This window comes from Hyalella azteca, unplaced genomic scaffold (genome assembly GCF_000764305.2).
Source record: "Hyalella azteca isolate HAZT.00-mixed unplaced genomic scaffold, Hazt_2.0.2 contig5139, whole genome shotgun sequence".
Classification (NCBI taxonomy): domain Eukaryota; kingdom Metazoa; phylum Arthropoda; class Malacostraca; order Amphipoda; family Hyalellidae; genus Hyalella; species Hyalella azteca.
Window position 1 is genome coordinate 206,194 of NW_025935338.1, and position 23,735 is coordinate 229,928.

The following is a 23,735-nucleotide window of genomic DNA, read 5'->3' on the forward strand; positions in this document are numbered from 1 at the left end:
ATCACCTCATCTGAGCAGTCCCGCTACAAATCATCCGGTCTGCCGCCCTGGAAATGTTATCATAAGGATGAAAAATTGCCGCCCCTGACAGTAACGAAGACGGGGTATTTCTCACCCAACAATATGAACAAATTCTGTAGCAATGATACCACCGTTCAGGTGGACATGTAATGCACACCTGCCATAATTTGCGGATAATTATGTCCTAGTGTTAATATATCTAATTGTTGAGGTCGAATTAATTAATGGAAAAAGATTACTCGTGATCTGAGAATTGTATAAAATAGTCAATATTAGTAATGGATGGTGGAATTTATTCTTATATACAAGTGCGATTGAAGACAAAGAAAATTGATTCTTTAAACAATTATGTTATTATTTTTTTTAAATAAGTGTGACGATATTTTTTGTTGGCGTACGCTTGATATTCATTATCACAATAAATAATATGCGTTTAAAAATTTCTTTTTAAAGACAACACTTCCAAAGAATCCACTGTCTCCGATGTTACACATGTACAATGAATTTCCAATTTTATTTTCATATATTAAAAAAATATAACTCAGTACTAACTGCAGTGAGAGACAGAGTGCGCATTTTCTCAAAATCGACTAAAACGTGAAGTCACGGACAGACGAACGGACGGACATGGCGAGCACAATAGGGAATTTTTTATATTAATGAGAAAATGCGCTAAAAATAATTTTTAACTTTTTACATATATATGAAAAAACTTTAAATTTTCAAAATTATTTATTCTGTCAGTTGATGTATTGTCTCTGATTTTACGCGAGTGTGCAAAATTTCAGAACGATTGAAGAGGTAGAAGTGTGTTAAACATTGATTATAAGATTTGTAGCAGACAGACAAACAAACAAACAAACAAACAAACAAACAACAAGAAGTGAAGTTAAAGAGAAGTGTTGTAATAATAAAAACGCTGCTACGAAAAATTTGGGCCTTCGAAACTTACTCAAATATTTAAAAGTCGTACAGCAGACTTGAAGGAAATATTTCTGTGTATCCTTTACAATATTGGTTGGATACTTTTGTTGACTTTCAAATTTATTATTGAGTGCGGAAGCATTCATTTATTTGCTTGTTCGACAGACATCTATTGACCGTAAAAATGTAGTTAAATACTGAAATTTTTCTAAGAACACGATTACATAAATGATCGAAAATAAATTCTATTAAATTAACTCTTTAATGCACTGAATTCCCAAAAAGACAGAAATATGTTGGCTATTAAGAAAGGTCGATCGAAATTTTATGTTGTGATTTTAATTTCAATTTTGGGGTTTGAAGCCGACTCTTCAGCATCAGAAAAATTGGCAGGAAGCATTGAAAATGCCGGCCAAATACATACGAAAACAAGAGATTTCGAAAATGAAAGTAAAACTGAGAATACAATCTTTCGAGATGAAAGCACTTCGAGAGTTCTGCAGACCCGCTCTTTTACCTCTCAAGTGTTCGATTTCGACGAACGTTCTCCACTCAGTCCATTTGCATACCAAAAGGACCAAACTAACAACCCTCAGACTCCGGCATTTCACTCTCCCAAGAAAACCCAGCTTCAATGGAACGAATTGAGTCACGCAACGGAGAGCGATGATGGTGACCAAAGGCAGCTTGAGATCAGTAACGAACGCTTCAGCCTTGAGAACGAAGATGAAAATTATCAAGACAAGAAGCATTCAACTTCTACGGACTTGTTTGTTAAGAGGTAATTTTACAAGACACAAAATTAATTAGCTTTAGAAAATGGAATTGCATAATCAATCTATTGTTGGAAAGAGCTTTTCAAAATTAGATAGAAATTTCTGGTTCCTATACTTGAAAAGTGTTTGCGAAGTCTTGGTGGGTACTAAGTTTATTGTTAATCAAATCGCGTCTAATAAATATTATTTAAATTTTGTATTCATTTCCTGAGCGGGCCTGTCCTGGTGAGTGGCCTGCATTCATTTCATTCTACTTATCTCAAAACATCCCCAAAGACTTTTTGGTATCATGTTATGGATTTATTGAAATCGGGCGATTTTGTGAACCAGCCTTCTAATTTGCACAAATTATAGTGAGCTTGTCTATAAGAATAACTTGAAACGTTGTTACGTTCATGCATTTTATTTCCAGAGGCTCTCAAGACAAAGCAACTCAGAGCGTCCGTCCTCAACCAAGACACGAGTTAACACCGATCGTGTCGACGCGGTACGGCCAAGTTCAGGGCTTTTACAGAACAGTGCTCTTCCCTCCACACGTCAGCCCAAGAGTGTCAAAAAATTCCAGTTCTAAACTCACGAAAAACCCAAGCAGGGATCAAATTTCGAGCCAACCGAGCAGAGCGGTTCGTGCTGCGGTTTATTTGGGTATCCCTTACGCCACTCCTCCGGTTAATGCCAACCGCTTGAGTCCAACCCGCGCCCCGACGAAGTGGCGTGGCGTGCTGACGGCTGTAGCGCATCCACCCGCTTGTCCTCAACGGCCACCTAAGAAATATCAGAGGCTCTTCCAGCACCAGAGCGAAGACTGCCTCTACCTCAACATCTACGTGCCCGGTGAGTGGCCTCTACCTCAACATCTACGTGCCCGGTGAGTGGCCTCTACCTCAACATCTACGTGCCCGGTGAGTGGCCTCTACCTCAACATCTACGTGCCCGGTGAGTGGCCTCTATCTCAACATCAACATTGTTTTTTTGGGGGGGGGGCAAGTGAAAGAATTACTGCCGTGAATACTTGGAATGTATTATATGTAAATTATATGTAAATATAAAAACTTCCATACATAATACGCACATACACAATACATACAAATAATACATTCACCACAAATATAAGTGTATTTTTTATGTGTTTAATATGTGAGATACGTGTTGACTTGAATTTTTATTCATGCTACACGTGGATGAATTCTACAATCATTTCCTTCATTTCTATTTCAATTAATTAACTTATGCAGAAATAAGCTAGTTCACTTGTCTATTTAATCTATTTTAATACAGTCGTTGGTAGGATTGTGAGCATCTTGCTTCTCTTTATTATTATTAAAACAAATAATGAACTTTAAGATCAAATTATTGAAGTAAATTTCGTGCCAACACGAGGGCAAAGTTTGAATTTAATCCGTAATTTATCCCTTGCATCTTATTACTTTCAACGTTGGGACTAAATCCATAGAAGTTTTTTAATGTTTTGAGTGAACGGTGTTGTATCGAGTGTCTTACCGCTATAGAATGTTAAGAAGCTTCACCATAGCATGATTTCGCTTCAAAACTTCACCCTAAAACGACTGGGGCTCCTTGAAGGCTATGACAATCATATTCAATGTTTATTAAAATAATTAAGACTATCAAATACGACTAAATACATGTTTAAATTTGGAAACTAAAAAAAGGTTAAATTTTAATAATTATGGTAAGTTAAATTAAAAGTTCATCAACTTTGAATTTATATTTTGATGAATTCAATCTAATTTTCGCACACGAAAGCCATCAAATAATTTATTTAGAGCAACAGCTCAATATTAAAACGATTTGAGAAAATGCTAATAATTGTAAATAATAAATGAAACTTAAAAATTAGAATTCAGAGAAAAGAGTTTACTGAATTATATGTGGTAAGGAGTAGAGCCTGGAATTGAATAGAGTTTGCATTCTTGCTCTTGAAGAAATTCTCAGGCGAGAAAATTCCTAGGCGCAATTTACCATGCAAATCACTCGCGGTGTTTTGTCAGAAAAACACTTTTTTCCCTCGCTGAATTCCACAGAAAAAGATTTTGCCCCCACAAAATATTCCCCGACTGCCCGTAATTAAACCGTAAGAATTCTCTCGAGTTTAAAATTTCCCGGCAGTGCGCTGGGAATCACAAAGATGTTTGCCTTGAGAAACTAGTGCTTGTGAACGGGATTAATGCACGAATTTTTAGGGATTCAGATCACCGAACGAAATATTCATTATACCTCGAAAATAGTATCTAGACCCAAATTAAAGAGCAATAACTTTATAACGAAAATATTTGAAATTAATGCATTTGAAATTAATAACAAACTTTTTGCCGCCAATCGACTGAAAATATTATATTTCTTTTAGATGAATTTGGTACTGCTTCAAATTTATTATTATTTATTACTTCACGTTAGTCCATGAGCTATGTTTTTAATTCTTCAGCACTATGTAGAGTAATTCCTACATTTATTAAAGTTATGTAGATGCTGATTAAATTTTTCATTAATTACGACAAGCGAGAGAACACTTCTGCGTCAGTTTACAGCCTCGTAACGCGGGATTGTAGAGCGCAGTCTCCTGGCAGTGACTTAACATAAGGCGTCCTAACGCCTTGCTTCATCAAGGAGCTAAGCATCCCTCACACCAAGGCGCCCTAACGCCTTGCTTCATGAAGGGGCTAAGTGTCCCTCACAAAAAGGCGTCCTAGCGCCTTGCTTCATGAAGGAGCTAAACGTTCCTCACAAAAAGGCGTCCTGGCTCCTTGCTTCATGAAGGAGCTAAACGTTCCTCACAAAAAGGCGTCCTGGCTCCTTGCTTCATGAAGGAGCTAAGCGTACCTCACAGAAAGAAAAGGCGTCCTAGTGCCTTTCGTCACCAAGGAGCTACAGTCGTGATTTACCACAAAGCTCTCCTTGCTTCATCAGCTGACAGCAGAACCGAATTACAGCGACTTGTGATGGACTACGAGCTCTCCGATAATGTGCAGCAAGAGATGTTTAATACTAACTTTATAGCAATTATATGACAGCATTCTAGAGAAACATTTCCCAACGAATTCTAATTTAATTCAAGAGACATGAAGCGGCTTCTTTAAGTTTTATTATTCAGGTGCTAAGTTTTCTTTTATAAACCTGGACAGACGACATCACAAAACAGGATAGTTTTTAATGCTGAAAATTCATGCAAATATAGCATGAATGCTGTCATAAACTGCTTAATTAAGCGATTGTGAAACTATTTTCAAATTTAGATGCATTAAATAACTTCATTTATGAATAACTTAAATTGAATGGTGTTCACTCACTACTACAGGAATGTATGAACTACTAGAAAATAAAGATGTGTAGAATTCCATTGTAGTCGCGCATCAAATCGACCATAAACAGAGATCGTCTTTAATTTGCAGTTGCGTTACGAATGGCAAAGATTTATGGAACTTTTTCGCGGTGATAAATCAGATGCGCACTGCAACTCGACTGTACCTCCGAAATTGCCTCTCAAAAATTGCCTGGCCGAACAACAAACGATTGCGGACTCGATGCAGCAACGAACACCCCCCCCCCACCAACTTGATTGCACGACCAAACTGCTGTAGCTGAATGGTAAAGCTTTTTGTGCGCACAACAATAGAGGTGCTAAAAAAATTTAAAGTAAACCTGAACCTAGGGACTGAACGATATTGAGAACATTTAATGTTTGAACGCTATTTATTTTTATACGTTATTTGCTAATGATTTATTGAATATTTATGTTGAAGGAAGCGATGAGGAAGAAATCAGGCAAGATCTGAGCAGGTAAATGGAATTGCTATAGAAATGACGAATTTATATAATGATACATATTGTATGAATGTTGCACGCAATCTCTCTGGTATATAAACAGAGTGAAAAAAACGTATCGCGAGCCCAAGCATTCAGAAATTTAGATTTACTTTATACAGGGAAGGAAATAATCTTTTGTCGGAAAAGAACCAGAGCCTATAATATGTTAGCTTTAAAAATATAATATGAAAATATGATAAATGACATCATATATTTTGTGCGTGAGTTCGAACAATTCAGCAAAGAATTGTTTTAGTAGGATGAGTTCTGGACTCAGAAGATTAATTATTCAGAGACTTCATATGACAGGAACGTTGCATGGGCAGCCCTGCTTCCCACGCGAGGTAATGGCTCGCTGAGAGCAAGATCCTGGGACGCTCCGAATTGCGATTATGTTGTAACTTGTGCAATCATTCACGAATTCTTGCTTCAAGTTTGGGCCTTAACTTTGGCAAGTTGTTTCCCACTAGGGCAGTTTGTGCACCTTGCTTAAGTGATTCCTTCCTTGCATCTCAGCTGGCGCTCGCATCCGTCTCTTCAGCTTGATCCTTAGGCAGATCACGCAGCCCTTGGTTCGACTCTTCCGTTAAAGAAAAGAAACCAAATATTCCCAAATACGTAGAATATTTTAGGACCAATATTCCAAGTACAGGAAATACTTGAGGTATTCATGTGTAAACGAATTATCCTCTTTACAAAGGATGCACGAGAATCAAGTAATTAGACATACCCAAAAAATTTACCGAAAATGCGTCTAAATCAAACATATAATGCTTCACAATAATCAGGAGGAATTAATAGTATCGCGGGCATGTTTCATGCACATGTTAATGTGGAAAGACAAAATAATTGATTCCTCTTCAAATGTTTGGGGTTTCTCTCATTGGAAAAACAGTGCGTTTGTTGAGCAAGAAGATCGAAACAGTTCTGCCGTTGATGATGTGCCGCTTGTATAAATAAGACTTGATATATAAGAAATTAAGGATCGTTATATTTCATTTCAATCCTCCAGACTTTAAATGAAAACTAAACTTCGCAGCTGCACGAATTATTCAGCATTTGAACTCTCCACTTGTCCATCAAAACAATGAAACTAAATTAAATTCTAATTCTGACATAAAATTTCCGTAACTTTGCTGCTCGCCTTATGATAATTACGTCATATTTTAATGTACACGCGATTAACTACAGAAAATTAAAGAATCTATAGAATAATTAACTGTTATTGCAATTCCGGCCCTACTGAATAAATTTATTAATGTTCCCACTTAGATGGAGCAGCGACGTCTCCAGTGCTGGTGCTGCTGCACGGCGAGAGCTTCGAGTGGGGCTCCGGCAGCGCTTACGATGGCAGCCTTCTGGCTACCCTCGGCGACCTCATCGTCGTTACCCTCAACTTCAGGCTCGGAATTCTGGGTGAGTGAAGGGATGGCTTCATCCTCAACTTCAGGCTCGGAATTCTGGGTGAGTGAAGGGATGGCACCTCAACTTCAGGCTCGGAATTCTGGATGAGTGAAGGGATGGCTTCATCCTCAACTTCAGGCTCGGAATTCTGGGTGAGTGAAGGGATCGCATCACTTTCAATTTAAAACGTGGAATTATTGGTGAGGGGAGGTGGGATTTTGCGTCTTTTTATTTAAGTTTGGCATTTCGGGCGATTGAAAGGAATGACCTTACGGTCAACTTCGGAATCGAAGTTCTGGTTGAGTTAAGGGAGCTGCATCAGCCATTTTTTTAATTCCATATCAGAGTCATCATTCATACCAGTCATATTATTTCAGTAATTCAAATCTTTGAGTAATGAATGAAATAAAACATTATGTTTCGTAAGTTGGTCTCGTAATTCTGGGTGTGTAAAGTGGGACTTGCGTGACCCCTTATTCAAAACCGAGAGTGGGGAATTAACATTACTCTTAACATTAGAGTCAGAATACTGGGAGGGAGCTGCATCAGACTTGAATTTAGGCAGTGAATTCTTTGTTGGTGAAGAAAATTTGCATTACTCTAACAATAAAATTCCATTTCAGTGAAGGAAATTAACATCACCTTGGAATTCAGGCAGTGAATTATTCTGGGTGACTAAATCGAATTCGCATGAGCGAAGAAAAGAGTTCCGTAATGTTATTTGAATGTTTATTTTTGTATTTTGTTTTCTGAATAAATTCATATTAATAAAAATCATAAAATCAGTGATCGCACAAGCTTGAAATCAGCCTTAAATCGATACTTACAGTGAAATACAAATGATCGGAAGCCAGCCAGCGTTGTGACGTAAAATACTAGTACCAGTCGGGACTGGTATTAGAATACTATCGGCAGGAAGTAGCGCTGACAAGACGCACTATAAGCAGTAAGTGCAGCAATAGAAGCGCACCTAAACGAAGCTCAGCAATGCGATGAACGTTTTACTGCCAATATCTGCCTTGGTGATGCAGTAAAAGAAGCCTTGCTAGATTTTGCGATTCTTGCGAAGGTTTTTTCCATAGCTTTGCTGCTGCCCTGACCAAACCTAACGACTTCCTCAATGAGATTACGCCGCCGTGAGTGGAAACAAACTTGCGATCTTGCTCGGAAAATTCGCCAAAACGAAGGTCGGATCCGAGCAAAGAAGGATCGCTTTTCAAGGGATTCCGTGCTCGTTAAAAGCTTCCTAATCCAGGGTAGTGGATGACGTGTGGGCCAGCGGAAAGTTGGATGGAGACAAAGCCATTGTAAACTGTAGCCAGCCTTTATCTAAATTTAAAAGCAAATCAATAATTGAAGCTGGTTAATAGAGCAGCTGATAAATAGTTGAGGAAATCCATATGCGTCTTATCCTATGCTCTGCGGGATACAATAGTGTTTGCACAAATAAAAATAAAAATCTGAATTTGATGGAGAGCATGACGGATGTCATTCAGTTTTTCAATAGGTTATTTGTAACTTAGTCTTTTACTCATTTTGGAGTTAGTGATTGAAAAATCAACAAATTGAGTACAAAAAAATCGCCTGCTCAAATAGTATTGCAGAGATTATAATACCTAAAAATTACGGTATCCAAATGTAAACACAATTTCGGGGCGCTCTCTGGCTTAAGTGGGGCCAGAGCTACAGGAAAGAAGCTCGGAAATTTCAAGTTCTAAATGAGCCTAAAGCCCGGACGCGCCGGACCAAAACAAGACATGAGTCACATTCCGGATGACACTTAAAACGAAGCCAGGACTCTTACGGTGTTTCTTGTTAAATTTCCGGCGAGGAAACTGACGCGGTTTCTCAGCGAAAATAAAAATTAAAGGATGAGTACTTCTGTGATACTTAGCAGGTATTGTGTACAACGGAAATGGAAGAAAAAAATTTCATTTCACGTACAGAAAAAATGGGTCGCGAAAATGTTGCTCTTATTTCATTGTATATAAATTTGAAATTTGAATGATAACTAATAACTTCGGGTCCGTTGCAAAAATCTTACTTCGTCTGCTCAAGTTTTTCCTCGAACAATGCGAACCTCAGATTTCCGGCAAGATTTGACAAACCATTTTTTCACCTGTGGAATTGGTATTATTTAATTATTATTATTTCTAAATTAGCAATCCCTGGTTATTTTAATCTTTCAGAAAAACATTCTACATATTCGAGCGTTCAATTTGTTATCCTCTAATATTACCATTCGTAATCCATGAGTCAAATGAGTCTGTTGACTTTTTAATTTGAATATGTCGAGCATTAATTCATCAACTTTTAAAGGGAACAATGACATCCATCTAAGAACATTATACCCAGTGAAAATTTTTAGACGCGGCAGCTTCTGATTTGGATTACCAGAAGCTGGGGCGACTCTAAATTTTGTTAGGGCAGTGTTTCATTCCAGTGTTCTAATTAGAGTGTTCAATTTCCCTGCAGGTTTTTTGAACCCTCACGCCGAGCCTCACCGCCCCGCTGTCACCAACAACGGTCTCATGGACCAGCTCGCGGCGCTGCACTGGCTGCACGAGAACATCGCAAGCTTCGGCGGCGACCCAGCGCATGTAAGACAAACACTTTGTGGCGTCTCCTAGGCAGAAGCCTTGGCATTGCAATTTTTTTGTTAGGAGTATTGCTCGGTAGAAGTTACATGATAACTTTTAACTGTTTTTTTCAGCCTATCATATGAGACATTGATATTAAATTGTATTGTCAATTTTGTCTAGTTTCGTTACGTAATTTAGTGAGTGTGGAGCCATGTTTCACAATTGTGGGACGTTCTCCACTGGTGAGTTGCAAAGACATCCCTTGCAGGAGAAATATTAAGCATTTATGCCTATCATGAAAATTTTTTTTACATTGACGATTAGGTAATTCCTAAAACTTGGAAACAATGGCTGCAAAATTTAAGAAGCAGCCCCTCTACCGGAACACAACCGTGGAACCGTGGATGAAGCGTCGAACTGTGGACGCCTGTAGCACTCTGGGACTAGGTGCTTAATTGTGTTCGTGGTGCATCGCATTCATTTTGATTAAAGTTTGTTTGCCATAGTATCGGGAATGACGGATATCCTTGAAAAAAAAAAGATAATGGTAGAATCGCATAGTGTTCTAGTGCTAAAATAATGAAAAATTTCTTCTTCTTTTTTATATTTTTATATCACTTGTCAGGCTTAAGGTTGATGAATAAAATAGTTTTATAACGATGTGGCACCTCTAACAACCAAACATAAATCTCCGTTCAACGCTGCGCCAGATTGGATGGTGACATTTCAAACCTGAAACCTTCTCGTAAGAAGTTTTGCAGGGTTACAGTTAGTAATAGTATATTACTTAGAACATTTCTGTGGTCAATTTTCAGTGTTCAGTTTCGCTCTAAGTTTCCTGAACCCCGCGCTGAATTTTCTTTAGTACTTCAGGTGCTACTAAGAACATTTCTTTTGACACTGTAAGACTTAATTCTAGTTGGTGAATTTGATCTTGTGACTCGATCTAGCAAGCATTGTAGTCGATTCATCCTGGCTGCAATTTCGAAAAATCTCCTCAAATATACGTCATAATTCTTACAATAAACACTGCTTAGATTTTCTATGATCAACGCTGCAGCTGAGTATCTCATAAATAGGAAAAATCTCATAGACAATATTTTTACCTGGTTTTATCGGCGTATAATGGCGCCAAAATACTGCACCAATAAATAGTTTATTTTTATTGTAAGAAGTCGCCGGAAATTCACGTTGTCAAATAATTGTATGCTTTACACAACCGGTGCCGGAGTTGCAGAGCAGCAGCGTTGCTAATTAGAAGAAGATCGGCCTTTGAAGTTCAGAGTAAATTATAGGCATTTATCATGCGTACATCTCCGCGGCCGTCCGAGAAATCTTCTCTACAGTCAGTCCCATTCATCAGACCTGGAGTTTAATTACATCTTCCTTTGAAAAACGTAACGCTAAGGGATGAAGTTTTAGTTGAACTGTTAAACTTGGAGGGCGATGGGCAAATTTCTATATAGGAATGAATTCGGGCATGGCAGCTTCGGAAGCGTCGAGGGAACGCAGAGAAAGGGTTTGCTCCCCTACCCTTCAACGTCTATTGAAGCTCGATTGCAAGTTGAATAATTTCAAATTTGATGAAAATATTGTCACTTGATTTGCATGAAAATGTTCCTTAGAATTTTTAGCAGTCATATTGAATCCTTAACTTGTCTACCATCTTTCAATAAACATCATCGACAAACATTGAGAACTGTGATGTAACTCTGACATAACTCTATTCATACTTAAATGATGCCAGTCAACCGAGTAACACACAAGAGTTCAAATTTAACTAAAGTAAATGATGAAGCGAACGATAAGGAAATGCACTTCAAATTCTTGTCTAGCCTTTTGAGAGTTGCAGGCGTCGGTCTCAATTGCGGTTAACGAACCTTATTCTCGTTAGAAACTTGAAGAGACTCGCTAAAGAAGACGTTAGCGGCCAAATAACCGTTGAAGCTCTCAGGATCACACCTTTTAGCCGAGCCCTTAGCAACCTTTTCTGCTAGAATTTCTTTTCAGATAACAAATTTTTAAATTGCTTAGCTTGCGGTTAAGTGAGAGGACGATTGGCTCAAGAGGTTTTGTGAAAAACGTTTGAGGTTAACGATGGAATTTTTGGGATCCCATTACGGTTTTTATTGTGAACGAAATTACGTTATTATCAGGTGTAAGGCCGAAAAATACAGAATGACGGTCAAAATGTTTCTGGAATTTCTTTTGAACGATCCTAATATAACGTTAATGTTTCCATGCTGCGAAGTACAATATGCCATTCAGAGATGAAATTACGCCATTTAAGTTCAACTGAAGGATCTCGGCCCACTTAGCAGAAATTTCAGGAGAAACTGGCAGTTATAATATATAAATACATTTTAGATTAGCATTCGGCATCATAACAATCTTCACCGAGCTCTGAAAACTGCATTTCTCACTCACGCAAAAATTGTAACATGGGCTTTTGACGTAAGAAAACTAAATTTAATTCGCAAAGATGTATCGCACCAATTGGTCAAACTTGTGTTGTTTATGTGTGTTGTGTATTCTGAATGTTTTATGAATTTCCATTAATCTCATAAAACTTCTAAATGTATCTTAAGCATAAATGTTTTAGTACAGTAATATGCACAATAAGGGCTTTTATACAACAGAGTGCTTATGAAATATACAGCGCCACAAGCATCATCATTAGGGCCACCAGATGTTAGGATAAATAATGAAACACTATAACCCGATTAAGAAACAGTCAAATGATTCAATTATACAAAATTATGGTTTAAGTTTTAAATTATCTCATCCTCGTCGCCAAATGTAATATCCTTAATTACGACGCTGGGACTAAATCCCGCACGACTCTCGTGGTACAAGCAGAGACCAGGGCAGAGAAAGCAAGTTTATTCAAGGCAGGTTGGCAAGAGACTGACTCGTCTGTGAAGACGAGGCTTAGCTTAATGTACAATAGAAAACGTCCTATCTTATATTTACAGGGCTGACATTTGTGAATATTTAAGCAATAGACTTTAGTATGCAAAACAATGAATCTTAAAGGAATATGGCTGTTTTCAGCTAAATGAACTGGATGTCCAGCCATTCATGCCATATCTTAGATCAATATTACGAAATAGTGCAACTTAGAGGCACTGAAATTACTTGCTTAAGATTCTTTTAAAGGAAAAAAATATAACTCAGTACTCCTGCAGTGAGTGACAGAGAGCGCAATTTTTCGTCGACGAAAACGTGAAGTCACGGACGGACAGACGGACGGACGGACAATGCGAGCACAATAGTGCATTTTTTACATAAACGAGAAAATGCGCTAAAAAGACAAGATTATAACGCTCTGTCCTCACTATACTATACATACGTAGTTCCAAGGAGTTACGAAGGTTGTTGCTGTACTCAGGTCACCGTACTGGGCGCTGGGAGGGCCGCGGCAGCGCTCAACTTCCTCATCATCTCCCCAGCCGCTGCAGGTGGGTTCATTAATTACCTTCATGTTTGAAATAATAACATGAAAAATATAATAGGACGTGAAATTTTATTCCTAAAAATAAGGCAATCAAAATATTTGCAACGAAAATGATATTGCCTTTGACATTTGACATACTGATTTTGCTTGAATGTTTTAGATTTTCGCAACTTCAAGGTTTGGAAAGGAACATGGAAATGAAGTTAGAAACTTGATTGATGAAATTTTAGGTAATTTTTTAATATCTGTGTGTAGCTCTCAGGTACAGACTGAAAATAATATATTCAAAGGAATAAAAGAATCTGAATGAAGGATAGTTACTTCCAATTAAGAAAATGAAATACGTATTTCATGATGCGTTGACTCACGAATGAAAGGTAATTGCACATAAACCCATTATGGAGGAAAATTTGATTCCAAATTAACATGATGATTGAACTTTCAAATTGGATCTTTAAATTATATATCCAGGTGATGCTTGTTATAATTCTTCTGAAATAAGTGAGGTGAGGCTTGAATTAACACAGCGAACTCATTTACGCAGCGAAGTAACCTCTTTTAAACTCTGCATACGATCTAACGATAGAGTTTGAATGAAAGTTGTTTAAGTTTAACGTTTACTTCGATTAACGTAACTTCTTCTCAGTGAAGTTTCTACCATGTAAAACTTTATAAATATTTGTTTGAGTTGTGTTTAGAGGGCGTATCGAGTGGGAATATTGTCTGGGGCCTGACAATTTATTATTACTATGAGAAAAGTAAGCCATATCAAATTTGAAAGGTTAGGACTGGGTCCAAAAATCAAAATTTGATTTTAAATTTTTTTTAATTTAAATACTTTGAACGCTAAATTTTTCGCGTTTGGAAATAAGAGTTAAATGGGGGTTCTTTGTTCCGTTTGAATTTTTTTGCTCCCATGTTTTTTTAGGCCGTTCAAGCATAAGCTTCATTGTTATTAACAGGATCAGAGACAATAGGAATAACGGGATTCAGGATAACGAGATTCTATAATAACAAGGATTAACGAGCCCGAGCAACGCTGAGCTAACCAGGTAGTTGTAATACAATATAAAGCTGAAGCGATGTCACGTAAGTTTATTGAATTTAAAAATCATTTGTTTTTCAGTTTTATTATTATTCCAGTAATTATAATTGAACAATAAGCATCCATACTTTATATATGAAACTTAGTTCTCTAAGGTTAGCAAGCAACGGGAAGAACTTTTTGTCGACATGGACCTCACGTGAGTTTACGAGGTAACTTCCCTTTCTCCTGCACGTTAAAAGTATCTAAAAGACGCATAAGTAAATTATCTCGAACTTGCGACCATTAAAGCATCAAAGAGCGTACTTTATACCACCGAGTTCTTTGGGAGAAGACGTTAGTTTTACATGTAAACTCCATCAATCGCACATGACTTAGCCATCAAAGAAACCATTCCGGTTCATAAAAAAGCTATCACGATGCCTAAAGCTGGTGTATCAGTAAACGAAGAGCGCTTCAGCAACTGCCGGCCGCATTAACACTGCTCCACTTAGCGCTTTTATTTCTTTTATGGACCACTTTGCGGATTTGAGAGCCGGAACTTTAAGATTGGCAATGGCGGCCTTTCTTTACGAGTCATTCCCGAGAAAAATTTTGTGCGAAGTGATCATTAAAATGACAAGGTGGGACACTAGTTTTAGAAGAACAGGATTAAACCAATGATTCTTTAGGCGTAAGTAATGCAAGGAAAAAGAGTAAGAAGGCTTCCGCGTGGTACATATACAAGGTCGTATTTGAATAATTCGCTTTCCCTAATTTAATATGCATGAAAAAGGTATATTAGTAATTTTGGACTCGCTGCAATCGATATTTTTCAGCAGCGCATTTTCTCGTCAACGAAAACTTGAAGTCACGGACGGACAGACAGACAGACGGACGGACATAACGAGCACAATAGGGCATTTTTTTCCATAAATGAGAAAATGCGCAAAAAAGCCCAGGATTTAGTTTCTGCAATTGTTAAGCGCTCAATAATTTGAGATTCTAATAAAATTGTTAAAAATTTTGCAAATGATGAGGCTTATTTTAGAACAGCTTACGATTGGTTAGTAAGAACGTCTAGGAACATAATATCCTTCGAATAACTTCAAATACATATGAGAATCATCGCTGAATTATTCATGTGTTGTTGAACTTAAGTGCGCCAGGAAATTTTTCAAAGTAAATCCATGAATGACCTAACCTTTGATTTCGTAAAGCCATGATCAGATTTTGATATTGAGTAAATTAGTGTCCAGTTAATAACCCTCAATTCCATAGCTCTGTTAAATCAAGTGACATTTTGGAAGACAATTCGACAACAATGTAGAGTCTGTGATTTTTATAGTTAATAACCCTCAATTCCATAGCATAGCTCTCTTAAAACAAGCGATATTTTAAATGACAATGACAATTTACAGTCATTTAAAATATCATTGTCATTTAAAATATTAATTTAAATGACAATTCAACAACAAGGGAGAGTCTGTAATTTTTATTTGCCCTGTCTAGGCGCCGGTCTTTTTAGACGGGCAATCATGCTCTCTGGGTCTGCCTTGAGCCCCTGGGCTTTAGTCAAAGACCCAGCCCATTACGCCCAGCTTACCAGCCAGCAACTGCACTGCCCAGTACTGCAAGCCCAGCAGCCCAGCCTCGATGAGCTGATCGCTTGTCTCAGGAACAAAACCATCAAGCAAATTATGGAGGTTACAAACTATGTCATTGAATTAAATCAATTACCTCTGTGAATATAAATCACGCATATTGTTATATCAAAGTAGGTTTGCGCAATCTACTGTTATATCGAAGTAGGTTTATGCAATCTACTGTTTTATCGAAGTAGGTTTGTGCAATCTACTTTTATATCGAAGTAGTTTTGTGCAATCTACTGTTATATCGAAGTAGGTTTATGCAATCTACTGTGAAAAATACTTTTTTCTCTGTTAATTCAAATGAAAGTATTTAAACCATGGTATTCTTCGAACATTTTTACGCAGGTTTCGTTCACGACGCCCCAGTTCCTGAGCTCCATGGGCCCCAGCGTTGACGGAGTCACCATCACGCACGACTGGCAGCAGCACATGACAAAAATGGGTGACTGAAATTTACAACGTGTGCTTCTTAACGCATTGATTAATATATCATTCAAAAATAATACCTAGTTTCCAATAGTAATGTTATTTTTTTAAATGAGGAATAAAGCGTGTTTGACGAATAAAGGATAAATTTGTTAAAACAATGCTTCCTTAATTAGATAAATGTTTAGATATAACGCAAGAAATCAAAGCCAATTTTAAACTAATGCTAGTGAACATTACATTGTTGGTTTAAGTGAAGCGCGATGGACTGTACATCATATATATCGTGCACATATGAAATTATGAAGTCATAACGTTATCTTTATGTCTGGATAGAGATAAATATATGTATATCTATTTCATCAAGACATATACGAGGTTTGGTAGAAATTGCTTAATTTCGTATTTTTCGAACAAAAAGTCTTTCCGATGAACAATAAATTTAATTATTGGTCATCACTTGAGAAATTGAATGAAACCAAACAGTTGTGATGTACGAAAGATTCAAGCAGATTAAACATTAAAATAATGACGTTTAAAAATTTTATTTCCAGAAAGATTCAAAAACATTAACAGTAACATTAAAATAATGACGTTGAAATATTTTATTTCCGGAAAGATTCAAAAACATTAACAGTAACATTAAAATAATGACGTTGAAATATTTTATTTCCAGAAAGATTCAAGAACATTAACAGTAACATTAAAATAATGATGTTGAAATATTTTATTTCCAGGTAAAGAGAACAGGACTCCAGTGGACATCATAACAGGCGTAGCAGCGGCATCCTACCTGGAGCTGCTGTCACCTAAGATGATGGTCGAGGGATTTGATGAGGACCATCGGGACAGGATTTTCCGGACATTCGTCACCAATAATCATCATTATCATTTGCAGGTAATATATTACGCAATGGTCAACAATTACGCTTATAACAACAATATGTCAACAATTGCGCGTAACTCAACGAACGCAGTTGTGTACCACACACGTTCTTGAAGCAATATCTGTAATAAAAATTGCTAATGGTAATAATTATTTATTATGATAAGAATTATTACGATAATGCTCATGATAAGAATTGGCCGGTATTTAAGCAGACGTTGACTTGCTTTTTTGAGGACCTTAGATGATGCGCCGCAAGTTACCACTTAGAAAAATTGTGCTGCAGGATCAATCATTTTTGCATATTGAAAGTAAAATTGATTTCAGATTTTGATTAATAGAACTGATTATTATGTTTTCAAGTCAGAAAAAATTCTTTGTTAAAAGTGGGGTTGCAATTCATGATAATTAAAGCCCATTCCAATAACATGCCGGATCTTCTGACGGATCTGACGTGCTTTAAGAATTCGAACGTTATTCACTTATTATACAACTGTGTGAATTTGTGTTGACTAGGAGCTGGTACTAGCCATCACGGCTGAGTACACTGACTGGTCACTGCCTAGTCAGCCCCAAAAACTAGTGCGGGACAACACACTAGCAGCCCTGCACGACGCTAGTGTCGTAGCGCCTGTCACTGCAGCGGCGGTCAACTTCGCATCCAAGACAAAGAACCTTTTCTTCTACGTGCTGGATAATAAAGCCAGCAGCCAGGTAATTCTGGGAGCTGGATAATAAAGCGAATACCTGGTTAAGTAATGTAAGTAATAGACAACAAAACCGCACACAACGATGCGGTTTTGTTGTGTGCGGTTAGCGGTCGAAAACATTTAGTATTATCGCTGAATTGTACTCAAAACGGGCTCGAAGTTGGCCTCCTAGATAATCTCGTTGGCCCAATTAAAGGAAACGTAGTTACGTCGTAAATGCGTAAATGACTTTTTTAAATTGCCAGGACCAAACAGGAGCTCCAATCACAGAGCTCGCTTACATTTTGGGCGCACCAATGGGCGTGCAGTTCCCGATCTCTGCCGCTGTCAATCACTCTCAAGCAGACCTCATCATCTGCCTCAACTTCATCAACTACATCGCGAATTTCGTCAAAAGCGGGTAAATTTTTTGATATTTTGTTTTCTTTTGCTGTATTGTTCTATTCTCGTTAGATATGTTAGGCCTGTTATTTAATCTGCAACAAGAATGCGACAGAATTGAATATAAGAAACTCTTATTTTGGATTACTATAGTTTAAAATTTTAGAAAAATTGTTGTTTACTTGACTTGCTAAAACAAAGCGCTTTGGATGAATGATCAACTTCTTCCTGCAGTGTAAATCCTACAGCATTTGTTTTAACCAATTTGAAATATAAATTTACCTCTAGACTCATGTACAGAATAAACTCATTCCTTAATTGTTCATTTAAGTAACTTTTTTGTTCATATTTTCCATGATATTCAGCGACCCGAATTCAGGCGACGTCTATGAAGAAGATGCGCTAAAGCAACCCGACGACGCGGGACAAAAGCCCAAATGGGATCCTTTTGACGCGATGTCGCGGCGATACCTCGAGATACGTGAGTCAGCCGCTGCCAGTATAGCGGGATACCCGCGGGACTTACTGATACTGAAGAAACATTTGACGCTCCTTTGTTTGCTTTGATTTCTAGGAAGAACAGAACAGAAATTACTTATGAGGATTTAATTTTAGGGGAGAACTGAACAGGAAAGATTACTGAAACATTTGAATTTGTGTGTTGGTTTTCGGAGTAAAGTACGAGTTGATTTTCGGAGTAAATCTAGAACAAATAAATCAGTTAATGTATATATTGTTTGATCGGTATTTCTTGAGAAATTTTTTTGCTGAAGATTTCAGAAATGTAATGAAGCAGACTTTATAGCCCAGATGAAATTTATTGATGTGAATATACATTCGGTGAAGTTTTGAGTAGGCCCTTTGGGTGTCACTCTGCAGAAACATGCACTCAGTCATACATGATGATAAGGCCCGTAAATGGCTTATTAATTGTTCTCTTTCAAATATATTTTGTAGATAATTCATGGATGGTTAATTTTTATATCTTCATTGCTTATATTTGGAAGCAATTTATTTGTAGAATAAAATAACTATTAGATATCTATGAGCACTACTCGGCAAGTTTCTCGCGTAATCAAATTAGAAATTTTGTCACCATTATTCAGTATTTGGGTTCAAAGACTACAGTTAAAACATTGTTGCTATATATTGCCAAAGCTGAAAGAGGATACGTGTTTAATATGATAGCTATAAAATTTTCATCGCTTTTACTATTAAATTCATGGCTTGCCGGAAAAAAATTGCCGAGTAATTGATCTGACACTGAATGCAAATGACACACAATTCTGAAAACGTATCAAGGTTTTCTATCCCGGGCGATTGGACTGAACTTTTGAGCTAAAAAACAAGAGAACGTATATTTAATTCAACAGAGATATATAATCCCCAAAACTTTGTAATAACTTTAGAAAATCGATTTCCCTGGCGTAATGATAATTTTTATACTGCAGCTATGTTGATTGTACTTCTTATATAATTTAAAAAAGACGCACGTTTGATCTTTTTTCGGAAATTAAAAAAATAATATTTTTTGTTATTGTTGAATAGTAATAAATTTTGTTTAATAACAATTGTTTTCAATTTAATTTTACTATCTAACTTTCGCTTCCAATGCGTTATAGGATATCAGAACAAAAATTGAGATATCCGGTTGAATTAAACTTCTAAATGAGTATTGTGTTTATGTTGTGAGAATGGTATTCGAAACAAAATAATATCGTTTTGTATTATGAATTTTTTTGTAAACGTACTCAGATAATCCCTGAATGCATATCGTGCATCGCTAGTAAAAAAACCAAAGCACACTTGACAATATATGTATTATTGATTAAACCTATGAGTAATAATGTCACTTTTCTTTAAAATTTCGTTTTTGTCAGTCGCTAAAGATGAAAATGCCTCACGAGAGCTCCCATACAATAATACAATAAGATGTTCACAGGTCAACATTCTGCCACATTTTAATTGTGCTTCAATAAGTACATTCGGGGAGATTTAACTGCCAGTTGTATATGATCTTATCGCCATTTATATGAATTACCAAATGCATTCTAAAAACAGGTAGTCTATGCATGAAAAAACAAAATAATTTCTTCACATTCACCGTGTTTGGTTTCTCGTCTAGGTGCCAGCAGTCCTCGCATAAAAGACCACTACCGCGCAGATCAAGTCGCGCTCTGGACTTGGCTCATTCCAGGGCTGGAGAGGGTGGGTTCGCGGCACGGTTCCAATTCCACCTTCCATAGATTTGTCGGCGGGCCTGGAATTTTCTCAGGTCCTACCAGACCAAATTCGTTCCTTCCTCCGCCACATTCCTCCTCAACGACTTTCAATTCGTCTATCACCAACGGGACTTTGCTTGTAGGCAATGGGTCGACGCTCGAATTCGGTTACCGGAGCAGGAACGGATCCTATAGGATGGCTCAGGACGCCTCGGTTAGGGACCGACTCGGGCATTCATCTAAGAACCCTAAGGGACAGCCCAGCAACTCGCACAAGCACGACATGGCACATGATTTTGGTTTGCCCTACACAACAGCCCTGACTTTAACAGCGGCCTTGGGAGTCACATTACTTTTGCTGAACATGCTTGTGCTCGCAGCAGTGCATTACCGCAAGAACAATCAACACAAAACGCAGCACAATTTGTCGCATGGCTTGCCGCACAGCAGCCTGTCTCCCTCGCACTGCGGGACCCTTCATTCCTCGGCGACCGTCAGGTCCATTGCTTGCACTCAGGATTGGCCGCCAGAATACGCGACATGTTTCCCGGAGAATCTCGCACCCATCCAATCAGTAGCAGATGATTCCCAATCGCAATCAGATCCCTACACACAACGCCACTTGCTTCAACAGCATCAGCTGCAGCAACATCAGTTACAGCAACAACACGAGCAGCAGCAATTGATTCAGCAACAACAGGAGCAGCAACAAATTCAACATGATTTGATGAGTCACCAACAATACGGTCAGCATTGCGTGCAACCAGGACAGTCTGAAGTGCAACGAACGTCACTTGAACCGTTATGGCAACAGCAGCAGCAATCCGAGCATGTGATGCAACAACACCAGCATCAACAACAACATTTATTAACGCTTAGCCAACAGCAGGAACAACAACTCCAGTGTCATTTGCAGATGGAACCATCGCCGTCTGCTGGCAATCTCCTGACGCATCAGTATCATTCTGCGGCAGCTACCGAAGTCCCGGATCAAGATGGCGCACGTCGTCGCATGTTTGGAGAAGAACATTTGCACAACAAAGCCGAGCTGGCAGACGACATCGGAAGGGAAGACCAAGAGTGCATGTCTCAGCGGCACGCTACAATAAAGGGTGGCGCGTCAACGCTCAAAAGAGCGTCTGCTGCAGCTTGCTCAAGCATCCCTAGCCACAATTCTTCACTCGCGAGGAATTCTCAGCGTTCGTCTTCACTAAGGAGAAATTCGCTTGGCGTCAAAGGGCCTTCTAGTGAAAGCTTTTCTCAGAACAGAAATATTACTGATACCTTTACGCTTAAGAGAATTCCTAGTGGAGCATCCGTTGTGAAGCACAATCTACATGATACTTCAACACTGAAACGAAACCCAATGGACTTTTCTGCTACTGCAAGAAACCAAACCGAAACATCGACGATCAAAAGGAAACCTGTAGGCACAGTGGAAAATGCGAAGAATTCACCCGTCCTGTCACCTGTCAGTGGCAATTTTGTGGGAAACATTAAAGTTGGAGCCAAGCCATCGCCTCCGCCGAGATCTTCTTCGGTTCCTCCCTCTGAAACTACGTCGCTCATGGGTGACGTGAACGATACTCAAGTTATCCGTGATTAGATAAATCTAAAATTAAATTTTTTAGTAAAAAACACGCCGAAATTGTTGGGAAAATAAAATTTCAAGATGCAATGGAAGACAATTTACGTGTAAATAGGTATAGACTACACATTTTTTGACGTCGCGAAAAGAATGTGTGAAATCTTCAATAGGATTTAGCTAAAAATTCGTGGTCAATTCAAAAATCAAAAGAGTAATTTGAATGGTATAACTCCGAAATTTTAATGAAAAATTAGTCCTTAGGAACAACAGGAAAAAAACTGTAGCTTATCGTTGAAGGATGCTAAATTGTAGCATCTGGTCTGCGAAGTAGATTGACGAAAATTTTTTTTATTATCATCTAAGTGTAACGAAAATTTTTACTTAAACTCGCTTCTTCACAAAAAATTGTAAGTTTACTAGAATTGTAGAATTAAGAGAGCGCAATCAACACCCACTAGTTTTAGTATTCATATACATCGTTATTTTATTTTCTTTCTTGTAAGACTACTGAGGTTTTCATTTCTTATTCATAAGCGTTAAAATATTAACGCAACGTCTTGAAGCAATGAAGAAACTTGACCAACTCATTTTGGATGAGGATAAATTAAATAATTTCTGAAAAAGTAATTTTCCGTAGTTCTGCTCTTGGCAAACACTTGAAATAGAATGCAGTCTCGTATGAAATTCGTATGAAATTGATTGTGCTCAGATTAGGTCATTGAAATACTCTAAATTGACAACCGTCATTTTACCGTTGAATTTATTGCAACAGTTTGAAGAAACTCGAAAGCTACCTAATTGAAAGCTTCTGAGATGCCTCATTACCTTTAATTCCATGTCAAAATTATTATGATCAAAAGAAACACTATTAATTCTGACAGGAATGCTCGCCAATTCATAACACAGTAACTAAAGAAAAACAAATATTAATATTCATAATTTTATATTACGGTGCTGCCTTCTATTATGCTGGCATTCATTTAGGCATCGTGTACAGAGTTAACAATCTTAAAATAGTTAAATATCTGTTTATAGTTAACTGTCTTATCGTGGTTATCAATCTTATCGCAGTTGACTGCTTTATCATAGTTAACTATCATTATCATATTTAACTATCTAATCACAGTTAACTATACTATCAAAGTTAACTATCTCATCACATTTAACTTCCTTTTCACAGTAATCTGCCTTATCACAGTTAACAGTTTCATCACAGTTATCTGTTTTATTACATTTAACTGTCTTATCACAGTTAACTCTCTTATCACAGTTAACAGTTTCATCACCGTTATCTGTTTTATTACATTTAACTGTATTATCACAGTTAACTTTCTTATCACAGCTAACTGTCCTATCACAGCTAACTGTCCTATCACAGCTATATGTCTTATCACAGTTAACTGTCTTATCACAGTTAATTGTCATATCACAGTTAACTGTCTCATCACAGTTAACTGTCTTATCACAGTTAACTGTTTCATCACAGTTAACAGTTTGAGCTCAATAAACTGTCTTAACACAGTGAACTGTCTTATCACAATTAACTGTCTTATCCCAATTAACTGTCTTATCACAGTTAACTGTCTTATCACAATTAACTGTCTTATCCCAATTAACTGTCTTATCACAGTTAACTGTCTTGTCACAGTTAACTGTCTTATCACAGTTAACTGTCATATCACAATTAACTGTCTTATCACAGCTAACTGTCTTATCACAGTTAACTGTCTTAGCACAGCTAACTGTCTTATCACAGTTAACTGTCTTATCACAATTAACTGTCTTATCACAATTAACTGTCTTATCACAGTTAGCTGTCTTATCACCGTTAACTGTCTTATCACAGTTAACTGTCTTATC

At 37.5% G+C, this 23,735-nt stretch overlaps 1 protein-coding gene across 1 annotated transcript; it reads left to right on the forward strand.

Moving 5' to 3' along the window:
- The first annotated feature begins 1,129 nt into the window (after positions 1-1,129).
- LOC108679380 (neuroligin-4, Y-linked) lies at positions 1,130-23,246 on the forward strand. Its single transcript, XM_018167998.2, has 12 exons — positions 1,130-1,726; positions 2,134-2,555; positions 6,816-6,959; positions 9,423-9,547; positions 12,921-12,990; positions 15,523-15,716; positions 16,008-16,104; positions 16,826-16,986; positions 17,491-17,688; positions 17,930-18,084; positions 18,431-18,546; positions 20,191-23,246. Exons 1-12 carry the CDS (start codon positions 1,239-1,241, stop codon positions 21,891-21,893), a joined length of 3,873 nt encoding a protein of 1,290 aa, XP_018023487.2. The 5' UTR covers positions 1,130-1,238; the 3' UTR covers positions 21,894-23,246.
- Positions 23,247-23,735: the final 489 nt, after the last annotated feature.